Here is a 20,338-nt window from a genome sequence, read left to right on the forward strand (position 1 = left end):
TGGTCCTATATGAGCCGTTTACATATATTTCAATTAATATGGACAACAAGTGCATGTTTTTACCAAAACTACATATTTGCAGGAATTAATTTATCTGTGATGTGTGACAATTACTGTAATAATGGTACTAAATGATGCTTTGTGTGTGCACTTCTCATGTTCTGGTTTCCATTTGCGGAATGAGAAAATAGATTACTGCCCCCTGCAGGTGCTAAAAGACATGCTCTCTCATGCTGGCGCAGAACGCATGCTCTCATTTCAATCTGCTGTCCTTCGTTTGATGTGTTCACAGGCAGCTTTTTGATTCAGACGAGACCAGACGTGGCTGACGTGAGCCGAAAACACAGTTGTTTATTGTCAGTTCTAGTTCTTTGGTGTTGAATAAGTGTGTCCTAAGCTTAACACTGTGCTTGTCCACAGTTCACAGTACTTCCTTCATCCTTAGTTGCTTAGTTACTTACAGTAACACAAAAGAATGACACATCTTGTGCACATTTCTTCTGCTTCCTAGCAGCAGAGATACAAGTAACCATGAACCAGAAGTGATGACATCATACAGTTAGATTAAATGCATTTCTCGGTTTACCTTTGACAGGGTGCCAGGAATACAATCAGTTTCTCTCTAATAAGGCATTTATGCTGAAAACATACTGCACACAAATACAATGGACATTATATACATGTGCGAAGAGATTAAGTGCATCTCACTACACAGTGCAAAGTAACAAATAACTGTAAATGATAAATAGTAGCGTAAAATTGGCGATGAGAGTGGAGTTGGGTGAGGTGAAGTTAATAGTTCTGAGGTATAATGAGGAACGAATGAGAAATTTTATAGGAATGTGTGCACTCATATGTGGACATCTGTGTTTCACCAAACTGCCATACAGTCTTTCTTCTTCCTTCAGCCTTTCATCTTTGTTTGGACTCTTTGTTTAAGGCTTTTTGAATTTCGGCCAATATAACAGATGAGAGTTGTCTTAATTCTTAAGCACCATTGCTCATTTTTAGCATGGACTTGTTAAAGATCCAAGTTCTTAATTATGTTGTGCTTAAAGAGATAGTTCACCCAGAAATTGAATTTTTAATTCAATTCAATTCATCTTTATTTCCATAGCACTTTTTCAATGTAGATTTTGTCAAAGTAGTTTAAGTTCTAGTAGATTGAAACTGTATCAGGCCAGTTTTCAAAGTTGAAGTTTAGTTTAGTTCAGTTCAGAGTGGTTTAATTTTCATTGCTGAAAGTCCAAACAAACACTGAAGAGCAAATCCACCAATGCACAGCTCCATGAGTCACAAACCATGCAAGCCAGTGGCGAAGAACAAAACTTCAGCAATTAACAAAAGTGAAGAGAAAAAAATCCTTGAGAGAAAGCCGTGTCAGTTTGGGCACAACCCTTTGTCCTCTGGCCAAACTTCTTGTGCTGAGCTGCATAGACGCAAGAGACTGGAGAAAAATTTCTGCCATCTTCGACTCACCTTCCACTTGATGATACCTTAAGGCCTTTTCAATTCAATTCATGTTTATTTATATAGCACTTTTCACAACATAGATTGTGTCAAAGCAGCTTAACAGAGTTCTAATGAAGTCTAGATTTCAGAGTTGAAGTTTAGTTTAGTTCAGCGTGGTTTAAATTTCACTGCTGAATGTTTAAACACTGAAGAACAAATCCACCAAATAACGGGTTGGCTCCACAAGTCCCGATCCAAGCAAGCCAGTGGTGACAGTGGCAAGGAAAAAAAATTCACTAGTTGATGAAGTGAAGGGAAAAAACCTTGAGAGAAACTAGGCTTTGTTGGGCAAGACCATTATTCTTCTGGCCAAACGTCCTGTGTGGAGCTGCAATCTAGGCGCCGGAGAAGCTGGACGTCCATTGTGGAGAAGCTGCATGTGTGAGTAGGGCACCAGTGGGAGGTCAGGCTGGCCCACAGGATCAATGCAGGGACTCGTTTGTCACGGTGGTCTTTCATTATTCAGGCTCATGCACTCCATTCCTCCATGAAGACCACAGCATCAGCTCAGGATATGGCCTGGTCCAGGACTGTGGATACCTTATGATCATCTCTTCACAGGTCTTTTGTGAATATGCTGTGAATTAAATGTGATAATAAGACTGTAAATTAGTGTAAATTTAGTGTCTTGCACACACTGATAATTATGTTTCATAAGACCTTAATGAAAAGTGGCGCAGTAGGTAGTGCTGTCGCCTCACAGCAAGAGGGTCACTGGTTCGAGCCTTGGCTGGGTCAGTTGGTGTTTCTGTGTGGAGTTTGCATGTTCTCTCTGCATTTGCGTGGGTTTCCTCCGGGTGCTCTGGTTTCCTCCACAGTCCAAAGACATGTGCAGGATAAGTTGGCGGTTCACTCCGCTGTGGCGACCCCCAATTAATAAAGGGACTAAGCCGAAAAGAAAATGAATGAATGAATGAAAGACCTTAATGATTTTTTTTTTCTTTGACTCTAAAAATGCCATTAGCTGTAAACTTGCATTACACCAGCATGGACCACGTCACACTTTGAGACAGACTTTATTGTAGGGATAAAAGGTATGGTAAAAGAACTGTGGGATGAAGGGGAAGGGAAGAAAGAGGATAAACAATTAATAGGTAGCTAGGTTGATTTGGCATCATATGATGAGGCCCAGAGACTCGGAGTGAGGGTACTGTCCCTGTAATATTTTGGTAGAGTGATTGGACCCCCCGATTCAACCTAGAAGGCAAGAGAAGGTTAAAGGATTTGTTAATAGGAAGCAAGGGAATGGAGCGAGAGAGGGTGGGTACGAGAGAACGAGAAGAACAGTGCTAGAGGGCTGGACTACCTTAAATAGGTTTTTAGGGAGTAGGTGATTGGTTATGAAGACAAAGTGAGGTAGTTCAGCCAAGTTAACTCCATTTAAAGGATCAAATCCAGATTTGTAAGAATGGTTTTCTGTTCAAGTTTGATATTATTATTGTTGAAATATAATTATGACAATCAGTTTGTCTCTCTCCATGTCAAAGAAACTAAATCCTCTGCTTTTCATCTCCTGATCATCATTTTCCCTTTTTTATTGAGGCTGTTGTCTCTATTGAATATTGTTTCCCGTTCTGTCACAGTTGGTCTTGAGTACAGATGTCTGTTAGCCAGCAATCATTTTTTGTTTAAAAGACATCTTGGTTAAAAACAAGGCTCTATTTGGGCCGTCCGTAAAAATCTAATAGACATCTAACAATCATCCAAAACTAGACTAGTCATCAAATAGACAGAAATAAATTGGTGAATTTGATTTAGCTTTTGTACTATTGTAATATATTAATTTTTTTTTATAAAAAAACAAAAAACATATTTAGCCTTGTTTTAGCTAAGATGTCTATGTTTGTCTATGTTTGTCTATTAAGCATGTAATTGCTTGGTGGGTCCTATTGAAACACTCATTTTTTTCTGTTAGTCTATTTTTGTTCTGTCAGTTCATCCCTCTATTAGTTTGGGAGAAGCACAGTCTCTTTTATAGTAGGTGATCTCTGCAAAAGTGAGAGGCAGTGTATATTTTACAGCTCTAGTGATGGTAACAACATCCGACTGCTTCAGCCAAAAGGAGTCAGCAGCACAGAAAACACAGACATGGGCATCACCTGTCAAACCACATCAGGGGATACACTGATGTTACCTTTTTTGGCAGTTGTGACCTTTATGTAATGTTTTGTAATGTAATATTGTACATTAAGTAATACAATCGTCATTATTATTTTCCTTTTTAAAGACTTATTTCTGAATGATAACCTATTCCCAACTGAAATGTAACATTGAGAAGAGGCAGGGATTTAATTTTTTGTGCTTTATATGTTTTTATATCTTGCTTGTGGCAAACTGACATCATTTGAGAAGGACTGCCATTCCAGAGCCACTGCAAATGCTTAGACTTTGATTAAAGTATACCCAAACAGTGCATTAAACAGGGGATTTACTTGTATGTATTAATTGCTTATCTTAAGACTAAAATTGTACACTAACAAAGTAAACATAAATTTGGTTTCATGTGGACTTTAAAGAATATTAGTAAATTAATTTGTAAATATTATGATTGGAACATAAAAGATAAATAAACTTATTATGTATTGTACACAATGGATATAACGGACCCTTTTCATGTTTCTGGATTTCTTAGTGACGGAAGTCTTCATAGTTGGGTTAACTTGGAGCTCAGTGAATGCGAAAGTATATTATTTTACCATCCTGTTTGGTGAAATAATAAAATAAAAATGCCATGTTGGTGTTATCAAGACTATCAGAAAAAGGAAAAAAATAGTGTGAGACTGATAATGGCAGCCAGAAGAAAGGACACTGTCAAATTCATAGACTCTGCATTAGAAACACCTCGCACAAGCAGTAATTAATTTTTTTTGTAATTTGATGCAAAGATATTATAATAATTACATACATAAATGCATGTACAAGTGCAAAAAATCTAAATATTTATAACTTTTAGGGATTTTAGATGCCGTTGACCGTTAAACATAACATCATAACAGTTATGTGAATCATAACAGTCTTGTGAAAGGGTCAATACACAATGACATTTTAATGTGTTTAATAACTTGTAAAAGGTTTTATGACTCCGATTTCTAACTCAGGTGTTGTTCATTTTTATTTTAGAGTATTTTAAAGGTCACTTAGGTAGTTTGAAAGCTCAGCAGTGGCGAAGCAGCCTGTCTCTACAACATCACATGGTGATCTGGGACAGTACGTCTGGACTGGGCAACTGGAGTGGTTGTTCTCATTTTTAAAAAGGGGGACCAGTGGGTGTGTTCCAATCAAACTTCTCAGCTTCCCTGTAAAAGTCTATGCCAGGGTACTAGAGAGGAGGATCTGGCTGATGGTTGAACCTCGGATCCGGTTCGTGGAACACTGGACCAGCTCTATAACCTCACTAGGGTCCTAGAGGATTCATGGGAGTATGCCCAACCAGTCTGCATGTGTTTTGTGTTCTTGGAAAAGGCATTTGACAGTGTCTCTCATGGCATTCTGTGGGGGGTGCTATGGGAGTATGGGGTCGGAAGAGCTCTGTTAAGAGCCTGTATGAAGTTTGGTTTGCAATGTCTGCAGTGATCAGACTTGTTCCCAGTGAATGTTTGACTCTGGCATGTTGTATGTTCGGTTCTATCTTATAGATAGAATTTCTAGGCGCAGCCTAGGGCTGGAGGGGGTCTGCTTCAGGGATCACAGGATTTTCATCTCTGCTGTTTTATGTTGCTCTAACGAAAAAAGGTGGTTTGTCATCTCCAGGTTGGACGAGAGTTCTCACCCAAGGTAGAGCTCTGTCACCCGGGAGGAACTCGGAGTAGAGCTGCTACTCCACATCAAGAGAAGCCAGTTCAGGTGCCTTGGGCATCTGTTTTGGATGCCACCTGGACGCCTACCTTTGGGAGGTGTTCCAGGCTTGTCCCCCTGGGAGAATGCCCCGGGGAAGAACTATGTCTCTTGGCTTGCCCAGAAACACCTCAGGATTCCCCCGGAGGAGCTGAAGAAAGTGTCTGGGGAAAGGGAAGTCTGGGGTTCTTTCCTGAGACTGCTACCCTCATGACTTCGCCCCGGATAAACGGTAGACAATGAAATTAGATGTTAGTGAATTAATTTAATGAGGAATGATGTTATTCAATAGTTGACTCAAAAATGTTGGATTGTTTTACCTCAGTGTCTTTTTTTGTCCATATTTGACCCAATGTTGGGTTAAAGCAATGCAGAACTTTGTCAGATTCTGATCAGTTTTACCATTTTTAGTGCGTTTGAAATAATTACAGGTGAAAGAAGCAGCAGTGTCAGAGGCTGACCAACTGAACTGCCGAGATACAAAGAATTAGTGGATGTTTTCTTATGGGACACAACTGCACAGTAGATGAAACTTCAAGGCATCTGTTGGCTTTGAGCAGTCTTTTGATTAGGAGATCAAAGCACATGTGCTCTTGCAATCAATGCATCTCTCGCTCTCAATAAAGTGTCATTCTGTTTTTAGACAGACTCCTCCATAACTCATCTTACTTGATGGGATTATTATCTGATATATATGCTACTTCTAAAAAGATCTGCGCTTTGGGTAGTTCTCCACCATTTGAGTAAAATAAATGACTAAATATATACCTTTAACTTTGGTGAAGTAATTCTCTATAAAGGCTTTTAAAATAAACACAAGTGTAAGAAAGCCAGTATATTTGCATATTTTTGTTAATATGAGGACAGTTTGTGACATTTTTGATACTATTAAGATTTTTTATTAAGATATTTGCTCATATAAAGCAGATTATATATTCTCTATAAGCTCTGTGAAGAAACTAAGGCATCATATTTCTAATTATGACATGTCAACTTTAATATTTTGGGTTTGATCCATTTCTTTTTATATTTCCATCAACACTTGACATGTTCAGTCGACTGCATTTCTCAGCTATAAAAGCACTGTAAAGTAAGCATTAAAACAGTTTGCTGTACTCTAACAGGACTGCCTTTCATAACTATCACATCTGCCTTGTCGCCTCTCTGTGATAATGTATGAACAGTCCGAAAGGATTTTAACTCTGAATTCATCATTTCAGGGTCCTCACGATTCAAGCTGTGCTTTTTCACTGCCTTTTTTATTTGCTTTTTGAATTCCATCATTTAATAGCTTTGTAAGGAGTCAATAAGATTTAAAAAAAATGTTTTGATAGTTTCTTATGCTTTCCAAGGTTGCATTTATTATATTGTAAATAGAGTAAAAACAATATACTCTATGATACAGGAGTGAAGGCAAAATTATTAGTCTGTTATTAAAAGAAGTATTAATTATCATTTTTAAAATGATGTTTAAAAGAGGCAGGATGTTTTCATAGTATCTTCTTTAATATGGTTATTAATAATAACGTAATATGTTTCTTCTGGAGAAAGTCGTATTTCTTTTATTGTGGCAAAAACCTTTTATTAATGTTATGGCCAATATTATTAGTCCCCTCAAAAAAAATTCTGATTGGCTACAGAACCAAGCCCTTTTCTCCAATGTCTTGCTTAATTAACTTACCTTGCATAGTTAGCCTAATTAACCCAGTTAAGCCTTTAAAATACACTTTAAGATATCTTACTAAATGTCTAATAAAATATAAAAGTTGACCAAAATTCATTGTATAACCAGCATCTAAAGAAAAAAGTCATTCTGATTTTTAATAACTTCTTCAAGTTAGGTTGATGTTTGGTTAACTTCAGGTTTTGCTAGAAAGTGACCAATGCCGAGCCAACATCTTAAGCCAACATCATATTGGCATCAAATACTGACATTTATTCGTTAGGTATGACAACCAAAATTCAACATCTAATAGACGTCATAGTGGGTAATGTCCACACAACGTCAAGTTGTAACATCATCAAACGTTGATATTTGGTTAATTTTAGGTTGGTTGTTGGACATTGACGCAGCCTGATGTTGAGTTCTGACCTTAACCTGATTTTCATTTCCAAACAAAATAAAACGTCGCCATGACGTTAGGGTACAACATCAATCTGATGTCATGTTGACGTCTTGTGCCTGCTGGACGTTTAAGGCCTTTTCAGTCATCATACAGTAAACATCCGTCATCTTCTCATCAGTGACATGCATCTAAACAGTCTCTGGGACAATGCATGCCAAGATTTTGGACATCTTCTTGGACAATTTTAATGCTTCCAAACAGTTTGCTGCAATTATAAATCGCTCATGTTTTGAGGTTGTTCATCATGATGTGATTTACCTTCTATGTGCGATTTGATTAGACAGGAATCTAAATCGGAGGTCTCATTTTTGTAACCCTCAAAAACAAGAAGTAGTGACTAATAAAGTAGTGACTGCAGGTTGAAGGAAAGTAGTGGAGTAAAACCGAAACAGCACTAAAAATGTACTCAAGGGAAGGAAAAAAACACATTTTAAAAACTGCTCAGTGAATTACAATTCTTGAGAAAAACTACTCAATTACTGTAGTTGGAGTATTTGTAATTTGTTACTTTACATCACTGCGAAACAAACTAGAAATCAAAAAATGTAAAAAAAAAAAAAGTGTTTTTTTGTGGAAATATTGTGGAAATATTTTTGAAAGAATTTAAATGTCTGGTAATCTTGTAATATGATTACTATAATGCAGAAAACACAAACAGAATAGTGTAATTCAGGACTGTTTTTTATTATGTGCTTGAAGAAATACAGCAGTGATGCATAATTAAATACAGTATGCTTTTTTCTTCCAATCATTTAAACTCCATAGCCTATAAAGCCATTCATGCTTACCACATTCTCTTCGATAATAACGTGTCACTTCACTATTACCGCTGCTACTATTTTAAGACTTTCTGCGCTATTAGGGTTTACATAATACAATTTTTTTTCTAGCCCTTTAACGTGTGAGATTAGCAAACCTATCAGCCTCTGCTTGATACGATGCAATGTAGAGTTATTTAAAACGAATCATTTTAACACTGACATAACCCATTTAGAAAATTACCCTGCAAAAGTGTGTCAGTATTGAAAAGCAAGAGGAAAGTAGAGCCTATTCCTCCCACGCGTCCTTTGTTTGCTGCAGCACACACTCACTCTAAATCATGTTTTAGGATTCATGGGATTGTTTTTATACTTTTTAAAGGTTGACTCTCCGGGAATGGCAATAAATTGAGGTATTCATTACGTGTGTGCAGGGCTCCGCCGATTCCTACACTAGCAGACCATCTGACTCGGATGTCTCTTTGGATGAGGAGCAAGGCGGCCGGCAGGAGAAAGAACAGCAGGCCACCGTTCAACTGGAGAGGGCAAAGGTCTGACTGTTTAAACCAGAGCCATTACACATGCATTATCTGCTTGCTCAAAGTCCATATTTGGGGTAATTGAAACCACACTTTAATTCTGTTTTTGGATATGTGCTTTAAATCGGTTTCAGGCCAAAGCGGTGGCCTTTGCTGTGAGGACAAACGTCAGCTACTGCGGTGCCCTGGATGAAGATGTTCCTGTCGCTGGCACAGCCATTTCTTTTGATGCTAAAGATTTTCTTCACATCAAGGAGGTATTTAAAGTGATAGTTAAAAAAATTATTATTTACTCACTTTCAAGTGGTTCCAAACCTTTATGAGTATCTTTATTCTTATAAAGAAGATATTTAGAAGAATGTTAGAAACCTGTAACCAATTGACTTCCATTGTAGGAAAAACAAATACTATGGAAGTCAATGGTTTTAGATTTCTTCAAAATATCTTCCTTGTGTTCAGCAGAAGGAAGAAAGTCAAACAGGTTTGAAACAACTTAAAGATGAGTAATTAATGAGTGGATTTTCCGTTTCGGGTGAACTATCCCTTTAATAATAAGCTGTCTCCACTTATAGAAAATATATATCCTCGATTCTGAAACAGTTTTGTATATTAATGTAATGAAGATTCTGTGATTTGTTCATTGCCTTTAACTTTATTTAATTAACAAAAGTACAAGAGATAATTTCCTGTTTTTCTAGTTATAAATTCTAAACATATTTTGTACATATAAACAACACATAAGAGGCAGCACGGTGGCTCAGTGGTTAGCACTCTCGCCCCGGCGGATGATCTAACAGGGTTGTGCTTATTCTGTTAATGAGTTATGGGTGTGTTTTGAGCATAAACCAATCAGAGTTTCTGATCTTCCATTCCCTTTAAGAGTTAGTTGAGTCACACCATGACGTCTTTGCTATAAACATGGCGTACTATGTAAGTGGAAAAAGTGAATGGAAAAGCTGAATGCTTGACTAGCGAGAAAACTGTTAAACAAACCTTCTGCGCAAGGATAAAGAATGAGCCTCCTCCATTCGGCCTCTTTACTTCTAACTCTTTACTTTACTTTACTTTTGAAGATATGTCTCAAAACTATTTCTAAATTCAGTTCTAATTTCCAGCAAGCAAATAAATTAACCATAATAGCAAAGTGTGGTCAAAAAACTGAGTTATATCACACGTCCTATTCTTATGCCCCATATGGTCATGCATATGTCTCCAAAACCCAAGAGGTGGACAAATATAAACTTACTTTTATTAAAACAAATATAAATATGCAAATAATAAATAATACTGCTAATAATAACACCATTATAAAAAAAATACAAATTGTCATGAATAAACTGAAAAAAGCCCCCCAGACATTAAGATGGCATGAAGCTAGTGTTTTCATGTTCAAACAGGTTGTGTGCTGGGTGCGATTCATCCAGAGTGATTTTGCGAGCCCTATTACTCACTCTGGAAGAGTACAGTTCTTGAAGTGTAGGAAGGGTAGTGCCAGTGATTCGTTCAGCAGTCCGAACTGTTCGCTGTAGTCTTCAGAGGTCGGTTTTGGCAGCTGAGCCAAACCAGACGGTGATTGAAGTACAGAGGATGAATTGGATGCGGTAGAGTAGAACTGTACGAGCAGCTCCTGTGGCAGGGTTAACTTCCTCAGCTGACGAAGGAAGTACAGTCTCTGCTGGGCTTTCTTCCCAATAGAGTCTATGTGAATCTCCCACATCAGATCCTGAGAGATGGTTGTGCCTAGGAACCTGAATGCCTCTACTGCAGCCACAGAGCTGTTCATGATGGTGAGTGGGGGTAGTGCAGGGGGGTTTCTCTCTAAAGTCCACTATCATCTCCACTGTTTTAAGCGTGTTCATCTCCAGGTTGTTGTATCTGCACCATAAAGCCAGCCGCTCCACCTTCTGTCTGTATGCAGACTCGTCACTGTTCCGGATGAGGCCGATAACAGTAGTGTCTTCTGCAAACTTCAGGAGCTTGATGGAGGGGTCTTTTGCAGTGCAGTCGTTGGTGTACAGGGAGAAGAGCAGTGGGGAGAGAATGCATCCCTGGGGGGCACCAGTGCTGATGGTGCGGCTGTCAGATGTGATTTTTTTCCATTCTGACTAGCTGTTGTCTATCTGTCAGAAAGCTGGTGATCCATTGACAGACAGCTAGGAACAGTGAGCTGGGTCAGTTTGTACTCGAGTAGTGATGGGACGATGGTGTTAAAGGCCGAACTGAAGTCCACAAGCAGAATCCTTGCGTAGTTCCCTGGTTTATCCTGATGTTGTTGGGTATAATGCAGTCCCATGTTGACTGCGTCATCCACAGACTGGTTTGCTCTATAGGCAAACTGTAGGAGGTCAAGCAGGGGTCCAGTGATGTCCTTCAGATATGCTAGCACCAGTCTTTCGATTTACTTTATGGCCAAAGTTGTTAAGGCAAGAGGTCTGTAGTCATTGAGTCCTGTGATCTTTGGCTTCTTCGGGATTGGGATGATAGTGAAGCGCTTAAAGCAGGATGGAAAAGCTGCGCTGTTCCAGTGATCTGTTGAAGATCTGTGAGAAAATGGGAGCCAGCTGGTCAGCGCAGGTTCTCAGACAGGTTGGTAAAACACCGTCTGGGCCTAGTGCTTTCCTTTTCTTTTGTTTACTGAAGATCTGACGCACACTATCCTCACTGATCTGAAGTTCAGAGGGGAGAGGAAGATGGCTGGAGGTGTTGATGGCTGTGTGAGGAGATGGTTCGGTCTTTGTTGATGTGGTTGATGTGGTGTTGATGGCTTCAGTTGAGGATTCAGATGAAGGTTATATAAATACAAAGTTGTGTCATGAAACTCTATTGGGTGCACAGGCTGATAAGTCATATCCAATCTGCTGCAAACTACAAAGCTCTAATGATTGGCTAGTGCCATCATCTGAGCGTCCTCCTCAACAATGAGTGCCCTCCTTAACATTGTTTTCAGAAACCCTCCTCCACCTCAGTTCAACCTGTTTATATATCTGCTCTGGGGGTTTATGTATGTTTGCAGCAACAGTGTGTTATATTCTCAGACAGCACATCTGTGAATATATTAGCAGTTGCAAGTCTCTGTCCTTGATGTGAACCAAAAATCAAAGCAGCAGCACCATTTCAGACCAATTCCTTATTATCCTAAATTTCTCTGAGCGATATCACACCTTTTCTTTCTAAATCATATAGCCAATATGTGGTTTTGTTATGATCATCGGCGATCTACAACCTGAGATCACTAAAACACTCCCTTTCACATGAACTACAAATGCACCATGTTATGGACTACATATTCAGGCTTGCACACACACACACACACACATCTGCTCCAATATTGTTAGACCTGTAGGTGGAAGCATTTTATGTCACTGAAAAATTAATTCAATATATTCTTCAAAAATGCTGATTCATCTAAACTGATTTTTAAAATAGTAATGTAATAATAATAGAAAGTGTTGCAACAAATTAGATTATGTGGTGGAATTGTGATTTCTATTTTAAACAGAAAAATGTGACTCCGTTTATCTACAATCTAGCAGATTTAACACGTTTGTCTATTTATTTTAATAGAAGTACAACAACGACTGGTGGATCGGCCGACTGGTGAAGGAAGGTTGTGACATCGGATTCATTCCCAGTCCCTTAAAACTGGAAAACATTCGCTTACAGCAAGACCAAAAAAGAGGCCGTTTCCATGGGTAAGACCAATCAAAAAGAGAATACACTGTCAAATAATGTGTTCAAAAAATATATATATTACTTCCTGGCCAAAAAAGTCGATTTTTTTAATTTTGACAAGCAAATAAGAGACTATGATTGGATAATAATTGTTGGGAAAATGAATATTTTGATCCATTTCTCAGTGAATATAGGCAATGTCATTGGTGCATTTAAACAAAACAGATTTATTGAACAGATGTATTTATTAAAATAATATTTATATGTTGCATATAGATCACAAGCCAGGGTGTTTATTCATGAACTAGTGCCATGTCCTTTATTATACCGGGCATGGTCGGTCATAGTTGTTGGAGTTTATTGAAATGACACATAAAGCCTTTGAATGAGATTCGTTGTCTCTCAATGGCAGTGATTAGCAGTGTTGAGTCATACAGTAGTCATGCCTCACCTCTCTCTCACAGTGTTAACAACAAATGCATTTTAAACTTAAGTAATGTCTCTTTCTTAAATATACAAACCAAAAATTAATGTTTCTAGAATCTCAAATACAGTAACAATGACCAAGATGTTTACATCAAAACATATTGGTGGTTTTTTTTAAATGACCAAAAATTACATTTGAATGTTGGAAACTGATAACAATTGACTTTCATAGACGTTCATGTTTTCCTGTGATGAAAGTCAGTGGGATGAGGCAGTGGGGCAGTAGGTAGTGCTGTCACCTCACAGCAAGAAGGTTGCTGGGTCGCTGGTTCAACCTCGGCTCAGTTGGCGTTTCTGTGTGGAGTTTGCATGTTCTCCCTGCCTTCGTGTGGGTTTCCTCCGAGTGCTCCGGTTTCCCCCACAGACATGCGGTACAGGTGAATTGGGTAGGCTAAATTGACCGTAGAGTGTGTGTGTGTGAATGTGTGTGTGGATGTTTCCCAGAGATGGGTTGTGGCTGGAAGGGCATCCGCTGCGTAAAAACCTGCTGGATAAGTTAGCGGTTCATTCCGCTGTGGCGACCCCAGATTAATAAAGGGACTAAGCCGACAAGAAAATGAATGAAAGTCAGTGGTTACAGGATTTCATAATTTTTCAAAATATCCTCTTTTGTGTTCAACAAGACAAAAAACTCAAACTAGTTTGGAAAAAGTCAAGGGTGAGTATATGATGACAGAGATTATAATTCTTGGTTTAAAGTTTATAACTATCCCTTTAATAGTACTGCCACAACATTATATTGAATACAATTTTTTATAAAAAATGACAAATTACTAATAATTTATTTCTGTGATGATAACTGACATCCAACTACGCATGCAATGTCAGATTTTGGTTTTGAAACTATTTTATAATTAGTAGGTGATATGTAAAATATAATTCTGTGTATACAAAACATTTATTTTTTTATTGTTTATGATCTAATCAAAACAGATACCTTTAGTAATAATAATAATACACTCAATTTACAGTTATAATACACACACAATCTACAGGTTACCATAAAAAACTACAAAGTGACAAACATTTCATTTGACAGATTCAATTCAGTTCAAGTTTATTTGTAGAGCGCATTTGCAATAATTATTGCTTCAAAGCAACTTTACAGAAGGTGCACATTATTGCATTACAATCAAATTAAGTTAAAGTTACAATCAGATATTAGTTATTATATATAGACCTATAGTTTTATAGCATATAGATGATATAGGTCTAGGTCTATGTGTACATTTTAATGAAGTATATTTGTGTAGTAAATGCATGTGTGAACACTGCTGGTTTGCCATATACAGTATATATTTACCTGTGTTTGGCACAAAACCAACAAATGTAGCTCTATATACATTTCTGGAGATTGTGAATGATGTAGCCAGAGGTACGTACTGTATGGCTACATTTCGTCTTTAAAACGAACGATACAGGGCACTATGATGTTGTTCCTTTTTGCTCTTAACAGCTGACTGCTTACCTCCATTTGCAAGCATGTGCACAGGTAGGGATTAATCTGTGCAGAGCACATGCCCTTTTTTCTTACGGCCATGTCTGTATGGATGGCTTTTCCGCTGTGGAGCGGAGTTGACAGTGATGACAGGTTTCAAGTCTGGCAAAGAACGGTTCCAGAAAGCAAGCAAGACAAAACAAAAGCCAAAAAAAAGCAAGTAAAAAACAAGGTGATAATGTGGTAAAATCTGAAAACATGAAAAAAAAATCCAGCTGCCGCAAAGGCTTTTTTTTTATCCTGGATTGCTTTTAACGCTGTTGGTTGCGTTTAGAGAAAGTAGATGGGTGGTTTCAATCAGTGCGTTTGAAAACATCAGTTGGGTTTAGGGAAGGAGAAGGGTGGGTCAGTTGATCAGTCAGTCAGTCAGTCAGTCAGTGGACAGCGGCCTCTGGTGAATTTATTTGAGAAAAGCAGGCGCAAATGACATTCTCGAGAGAAATTTGAGATCTCAAAAAGCATACACAGCAGCCTCTGCTGGATTCACAAAAACAAAAACTGCAAAAAACATACTTCCTGGGACGTAATTGGCTATCTCCAGAAATGTATTTAGGGGTACGTAATCAGAATGAGCCTGGGTTGCACAAAACGTTAATTGACACCATGCTCTGTTGTTTACTCTGCCCCTACAGGAAGTCCAGTGGAAACTCCTCCTCCAGTCTGGGTGAAATGGTGTCAGGCACATTCAAGCCCAACCCTGCTTCTGCAGGTCAGCTTCTGATTTTAGGCTGATTCTATAGAAATTAAGGAATTAATGGCTATTTTCCATTAATGGCTAGATTAATGGCTTCATTAGTGCAAAAAAAGTGCTCCTTTAGTAATGCTATCTAAGCATATGGCACCTCATTAAATTTTTATGAAGAGATTATATTATTTTTAGTGCATTTTTAGTGAACAATGAAATTATAATGCAGTATGTCTTTTTATTTATTAATTTATAGTCAATTATATTTGACTTAAAGAGCAGTATCAATAATAATTGTAATAACAACATTATTATCGTTGTATATCCATATTGTTAATCATCTCTCTGTTTTTTTGGCTGATTGTAAACATCCTCTTTTCATCATCACAGGTAAACAGAAACAGAAAGTGGTGAGTTAATCGCTCTACATTTGTCAATTCTATTAAAACAGCTCTACTGTAGATGTTTTAAGTCATTGCAGTGTTCACGCAGCATGAGGTTACTCTAGTGCAAACATACTGCATGACAGCATATTGTCCCCCATCTAAACCACCGTTATACTACAGGCTGAGCACATTCCTCCATATGATGTGGTTCCTTCCATGAGGCCGGTGGTGCTAGTTGGCCCATCACTAAAGGGATACGAGGTAGGCCTCCCCCATTCCCTATGGTGTGTGAATGTATGTGTGTATATTTAGACATGGTAACCAGGGCATCTCTTCTTAAGCAGCGAGTGAAAGGGGATGTCGGTTTGTCACTGAATAGCAGTCATCATCTCCGAGCAGAGTTGCCAAGGCAACAACCTTCTGGGTACAACATGCCAGTCTCAAAAAAATAAAGCACGGTTTGAAATTAGAAACAGAGGGGAAAAACATAACCACCATCTCAAAAATCAGCGTGACAAGTGTGTTAGCATGCACCATCTGAATACTAGAGGCTAAATCTCAAGGCATGCCCTTTGGAGTGTATATCAGGATTGATCAGCGGAAGCTAAACGCTCATGTTTAAATATTTAAAGGGCTCCTGTTATGCCTTTCAGATATTACCTGCTTTGTGAATGTAAGAGCCTGTTTTCACCTGCTATTAAGATGTGTTTTGGGGGTTTGAATCCCAATTGGACAAGGGAGATAGATATACACTCCCATTTACAACTGATGTTCAAATCTATACACTTTCAACCACTTCTCTTATGACGAAGGGGCTATGGGTGAATGCATATGACTCAGAATTGCGGGTACATTCCAAGCATTTTTTTCTAAATTGGAAAGACATTGTATAATTTATAGTAAACTGAATCTATTATTAGTGTAAAATAATGCAAAATGCTTAAATGTTAAAGGGAATGTTTGATTTCTTTTTACAAATTGTTGTTTAACTTATTGTTAAACCTTTTAAAGCTAATGATAATGGAGTAGACAGTAGCAAAGTTTACGATAGCAAAGTTGATGATAACAACGTTGACGATAATTTAGTTGACAATAACTGAGTACATGATAACAGAGTAGACAATAACAGTATTGACGATAATGGAGGTGACAGTAAAGGAGTTGACAATAACCGAGTTGATGATAACAGAGTTAACGATAATAGAGTTGGCGATAATGGAGTTGACAATAAGGCAGTAGACAATAACAGTATTGATGTATAGTAGTATACGATAACAGAATTGACGATAACAGAGTTGAAGATAACGGAGTTGAATATAAAGGAGTAGACGATAACGGGTGAGACAATAACATTATTAACGTAAAAGGAGTACATGTTAATAGAATTGACAAAAAACGGAGTTGATGATAATGGAGTTGACGATAAGGTAGTAGACAATAACAAAGTAGAGTCGATAACAGATTTGATGATAAGGTAGTAGATAATAATGGAGTAGACAATAATGAAGTAGACGATAATGGAGTAGACAATCACATAACTGACGATAATGGAGTAGACGAGAACAGAGTAGGCGATCACATAATTGACGATAACAGAGTAGATGATAACGGAGTAGATGTTAATGGAGTAGAGGATAACAGTATTGACGTAAGTGAGTAGACGGTAACAGAATCTTCCAGAACAGAGTTGACGATAACAGAGTTGACAATAACATAGTTGACAACAGAATTGATGATAACGTACTTGACAGTAACGGAGTTGACGGTAATGGAGTTGACGATAATGGAGTTGACGATAATGGAGTTGATCGTAATGGAGTTGGCGTTAACAGAATTGACGATAATGGAGTTGACGATAAAGGAGTTGACGAGAACAGAGTTGACGATAACGGAGTTGACAATAACGGATTTGATGATAATAGAATTGATAGAAACGGAGTTGAAGATAACAGATTTGATGAAAACAGAATTGACGTCAATGAAGTTGATGATAACGGAGATGATGATAACAGAATTGAGGGTAATGGAATTGACAATATTGGAGTTGCCAATAACGGAGTTGACAATAACAGAGTTGACGATATCTGAGTTGACGATAACAAAGTAGATGATAACAGAATTGACAATAACTGAGTTGACGATAACAGAGTAGACGATAACAGAGTTGATGATAACAGAGTTAATGATAACGGAGTTGACGATAACAGAGTAGATGATAACAGAGTAGATGATAGCAGAGTAGATGATAACAGAGTTGATGATAACGGAGTTAATGATAACGGAGTTGACGATAACAGAGTAGATGATAACAGAGTAGATGATAGCAGAGTTGATGATAACGGAGTTGATGATAACGGAGTTGACGATAACAGAGTAGATGATAACGGAGTTTGATTGAGCTCATTACGCACACATATGTCAACTGGTACTTTCCTGCAAATATTAAGACAGAACATACATTATTGTTGAATTAAACACTGTTGAATTAAATGAAATATTTCCTTCTGTTTCTCAATCATTCTTTCCAATAAAAACAATTGTGTTTTTTTCACACAGGTGACAGATATGATGCAGAAAGCCCTCTTTGACTTTCTGAAACACAGGTTTGAAGGCAGGTGAGGGACATCTCCTATTATATTGTGTAGTTTTAATACTTTCCCTCTCTATATGGTAGATGTCACCCCATTTTTTTACCTCTTTTTCAGAATATCAATCACTAGAGTAACTGCAGACATCTCTTTAGCCAAGAGATCTGTCCTGAATAACCCTAGTAAGAGAGCCATCATTGAGAGATCCAACACCAGATCCAACCTGGGTATGACACCTCCTGTTTAAGTTGCCATTATGGCATTATATATAAATGATTGCAAGTCAGTTAAAGAGGAATAATCCTGTTACCCATCTCAATATAAGCCTGTGGAACACTAAAGATGATATTTTGAAGAATGGTTGTAACCAAGCAGTTTCAGTTGCAGTTCCATCGTATTGTTCATTGGAGTATCTTCTTTCATGTTCTGGAGAAAAAAAAATCCACAAAGGAATATTGCTTAAAGGTTTAGTATGTAGGATTGATTTTGCAGTCCAAATTCAAAATATGTCAGGCCCGGACCCAGCCTACTGAAAGGGGTGGTTATTTTTTCTCAAAAAGTGGATCTTTTTGCAGTTATTTCTAGTCAGTTATAAGGTTTAAGCCAGGAGTGCCCAACATTTTTCATATGAAGGGCCAAAAACTAAATATCATTTAGAGCCACAGGCCAAAGGTAATCAAACTATATCACATCAAAGTTGCTATGGGTCATTTTCTAATTTATTTCATAATATTTCAAAATAAACAGGAAACATTACTTTAAACTGCATCATCTAATGCAGAGTAACTTTTAAAACGATACTTACTGTATATTAACTTATCACATTTATCAGACAGTGAAGTTCAATGCTGAATATACCAGTCAAGCAGAATCTGCCTTTCACTTGATTTGCTCACCAAAGTCTCTGGTTTGTCGGGTGACTATATGTACATTTAAACAAAATCTGATTCATTTACGCCATTTAATTTCAGTTAGCTTTTAACAATAAAACAAAAGGTTTACAATAAATTTAAATTGACAATCTCAAAACCATCCCGATTATTTGCCCTCTCTTTTCATATAGGATGGTGGGCCAAATCAAAGGTTACCATGGGCCAATTTTGTCCCACGGGCCCTAATTTGGGCATCTCTGGTTTAAACTTTGCTGGATTAGCTTGTCAGATGGTGACCACACTTTTTTATGATCCGAAAATATTTCCTACAATTTTTTTTGTTTACAATAGACCTACTATTTTACAAAGTATATATTTACAAATGTGCATTTAATCTGTAAACTGTAATAAAGAATGTTAGAATGTTATGAGACTAGCATTTTGAATAAAAATAAGATACTAATTACATTTTTTAAAATACTAAATAATTTTTAGAAATCATTAAAAAAACTATGAGGAATATGTTAAAAATTGTTTTAAATTGAAAAACTGTAGATTATAGGCAAATACCAAACTGGCCAGCTCATTCAACTTTCCTCAGTTAGAATTTGGCCATTTGAATAATTAAAATTAATTTGTCTTAAAGCCTTCTTCTAATGGTTATTTTCACTATTTATGATGGCATTGTAGTCAAAAATGGGAAAAATGAGCTCACGTAGGAGCCAAATTCTGGACTTTGTCAGTGGGGGTGGGTCTTTCGAACAACCGGAACCCGCCCTGGCAATGAGCCTGTATTGAAGGTAGAAATTAAAAATATTTTTCACCTGGCCCCTACTTCGACAACTCAACACACACGCAGGTTGCCAGATTGACAGCACAAACATAAGCGAGCTTGCCTGATGATCGAGCCCTACACTGTAAGCTGCTCAGCTAATGTTTACGTTTGTAGTATTAGTATTTTTTGCTAATTAAAAACCACCTCAAGGTTTAATTTTGAGACTGCTACTCTCTTCCAGTGGTTGCATACATTGAGGCCACCTTCAAGACTGAAATGAAATACATTGTGTTTTTCATCAATGCAACCAGGTTGTTAAAATAAAATTGGGTAAATTGGCAGTGGGCGGAGTTGCAAAGAGTCCAACCTGAAACACATTTTCAAGGAATAAAGAATGAATAACTGACTTTAGCATTGTTTTTCAGATCATCCAGTATGGTCACTTAGTATGTTTCTTAAAGGGCCATGAAACCCCCTCGTTTCAGCAGGGTGTTTTCACACCTCTACTTTGGAAAAAGTCAGAAAAGTGGGCGTGTCCAGCTCTGTTTAGGGGAGAATGTCGGAGGAAGAAAAGAGGCTTGGTGTGGGAGTGTCTATTTGGGCGCGC

The 20,338-nt window shown here is 37.7% G+C and overlaps 2 protein-coding genes across 3 annotated transcripts in view; one reads left to right on the forward strand and one right to left on the reverse strand.

Moving 5' to 3' along the window:
• Window positions 1-20,338, forward strand: part of cacnb4a (calcium voltage-gated channel auxiliary subunit beta 4a) — a 55,991-nt gene that overhangs the window by 28,606 nt on the left and 7,047 nt on the right. For both annotated transcript variants that reach the window (NM_001113519.2, XM_087266772.1), the window contains 8 exon segments: window positions 8,665-8,781; window positions 8,904-9,026; window positions 12,334-12,461; window positions 15,058-15,134; window positions 15,501-15,520; window positions 15,677-15,757; window positions 18,053-18,111; window positions 18,202-18,311. In NM_001113519.2, the coding sequence (NP_001106991.1) occupies window positions 8,665-8,781; window positions 8,904-9,026; window positions 12,334-12,461; window positions 15,058-15,134; window positions 15,501-15,520; window positions 15,677-15,757; window positions 18,053-18,111; window positions 18,202-18,311 (715 nt within the window).
• Window positions 1,087-12,256, reverse strand: LOC147835367 (uncharacterized). Its single transcript, XM_087268181.1, has 2 exons — window positions 10,221-12,256; window positions 1,087-2,089 (listed from the first exon to the last, which is right to left on the reverse strand). Exons 1-2 carry the CDS (start codon window positions 10,550-10,552, stop codon window positions 2,068-2,070), a joined length of 354 nt encoding a protein of 117 aa, XP_087124307.1. The 5' UTR covers window positions 10,553-12,256; the 3' UTR covers window positions 1,087-2,067.

Source organism: Danio rerio, chromosome 9, assembly GCF_052040795.2.
Source record: "Danio rerio strain M-AB ecotype USA chromosome 9, GRCz13ab, whole genome shotgun sequence".
Lineage (NCBI taxonomy): Eukaryota > Metazoa > Chordata > Actinopteri > Cypriniformes > Danionidae > Danio > Danio rerio.

Coding starts and splice junctions, on each gene's coding strand:
- LOC147835367 (XM_087268181.1), bottom strand. CDS start 10,552: ATGAACAGCTCTGTGGCTGCAGTAGAGGCATTCAGGTTCCTAGGCACA. Junction 2,090..10,220: donor AAGAACTGTACTCTTCCAGA/GTGAGTAATAGG, acceptor TTTAATTCACAG/CATATTCACAAAAGACCTGT.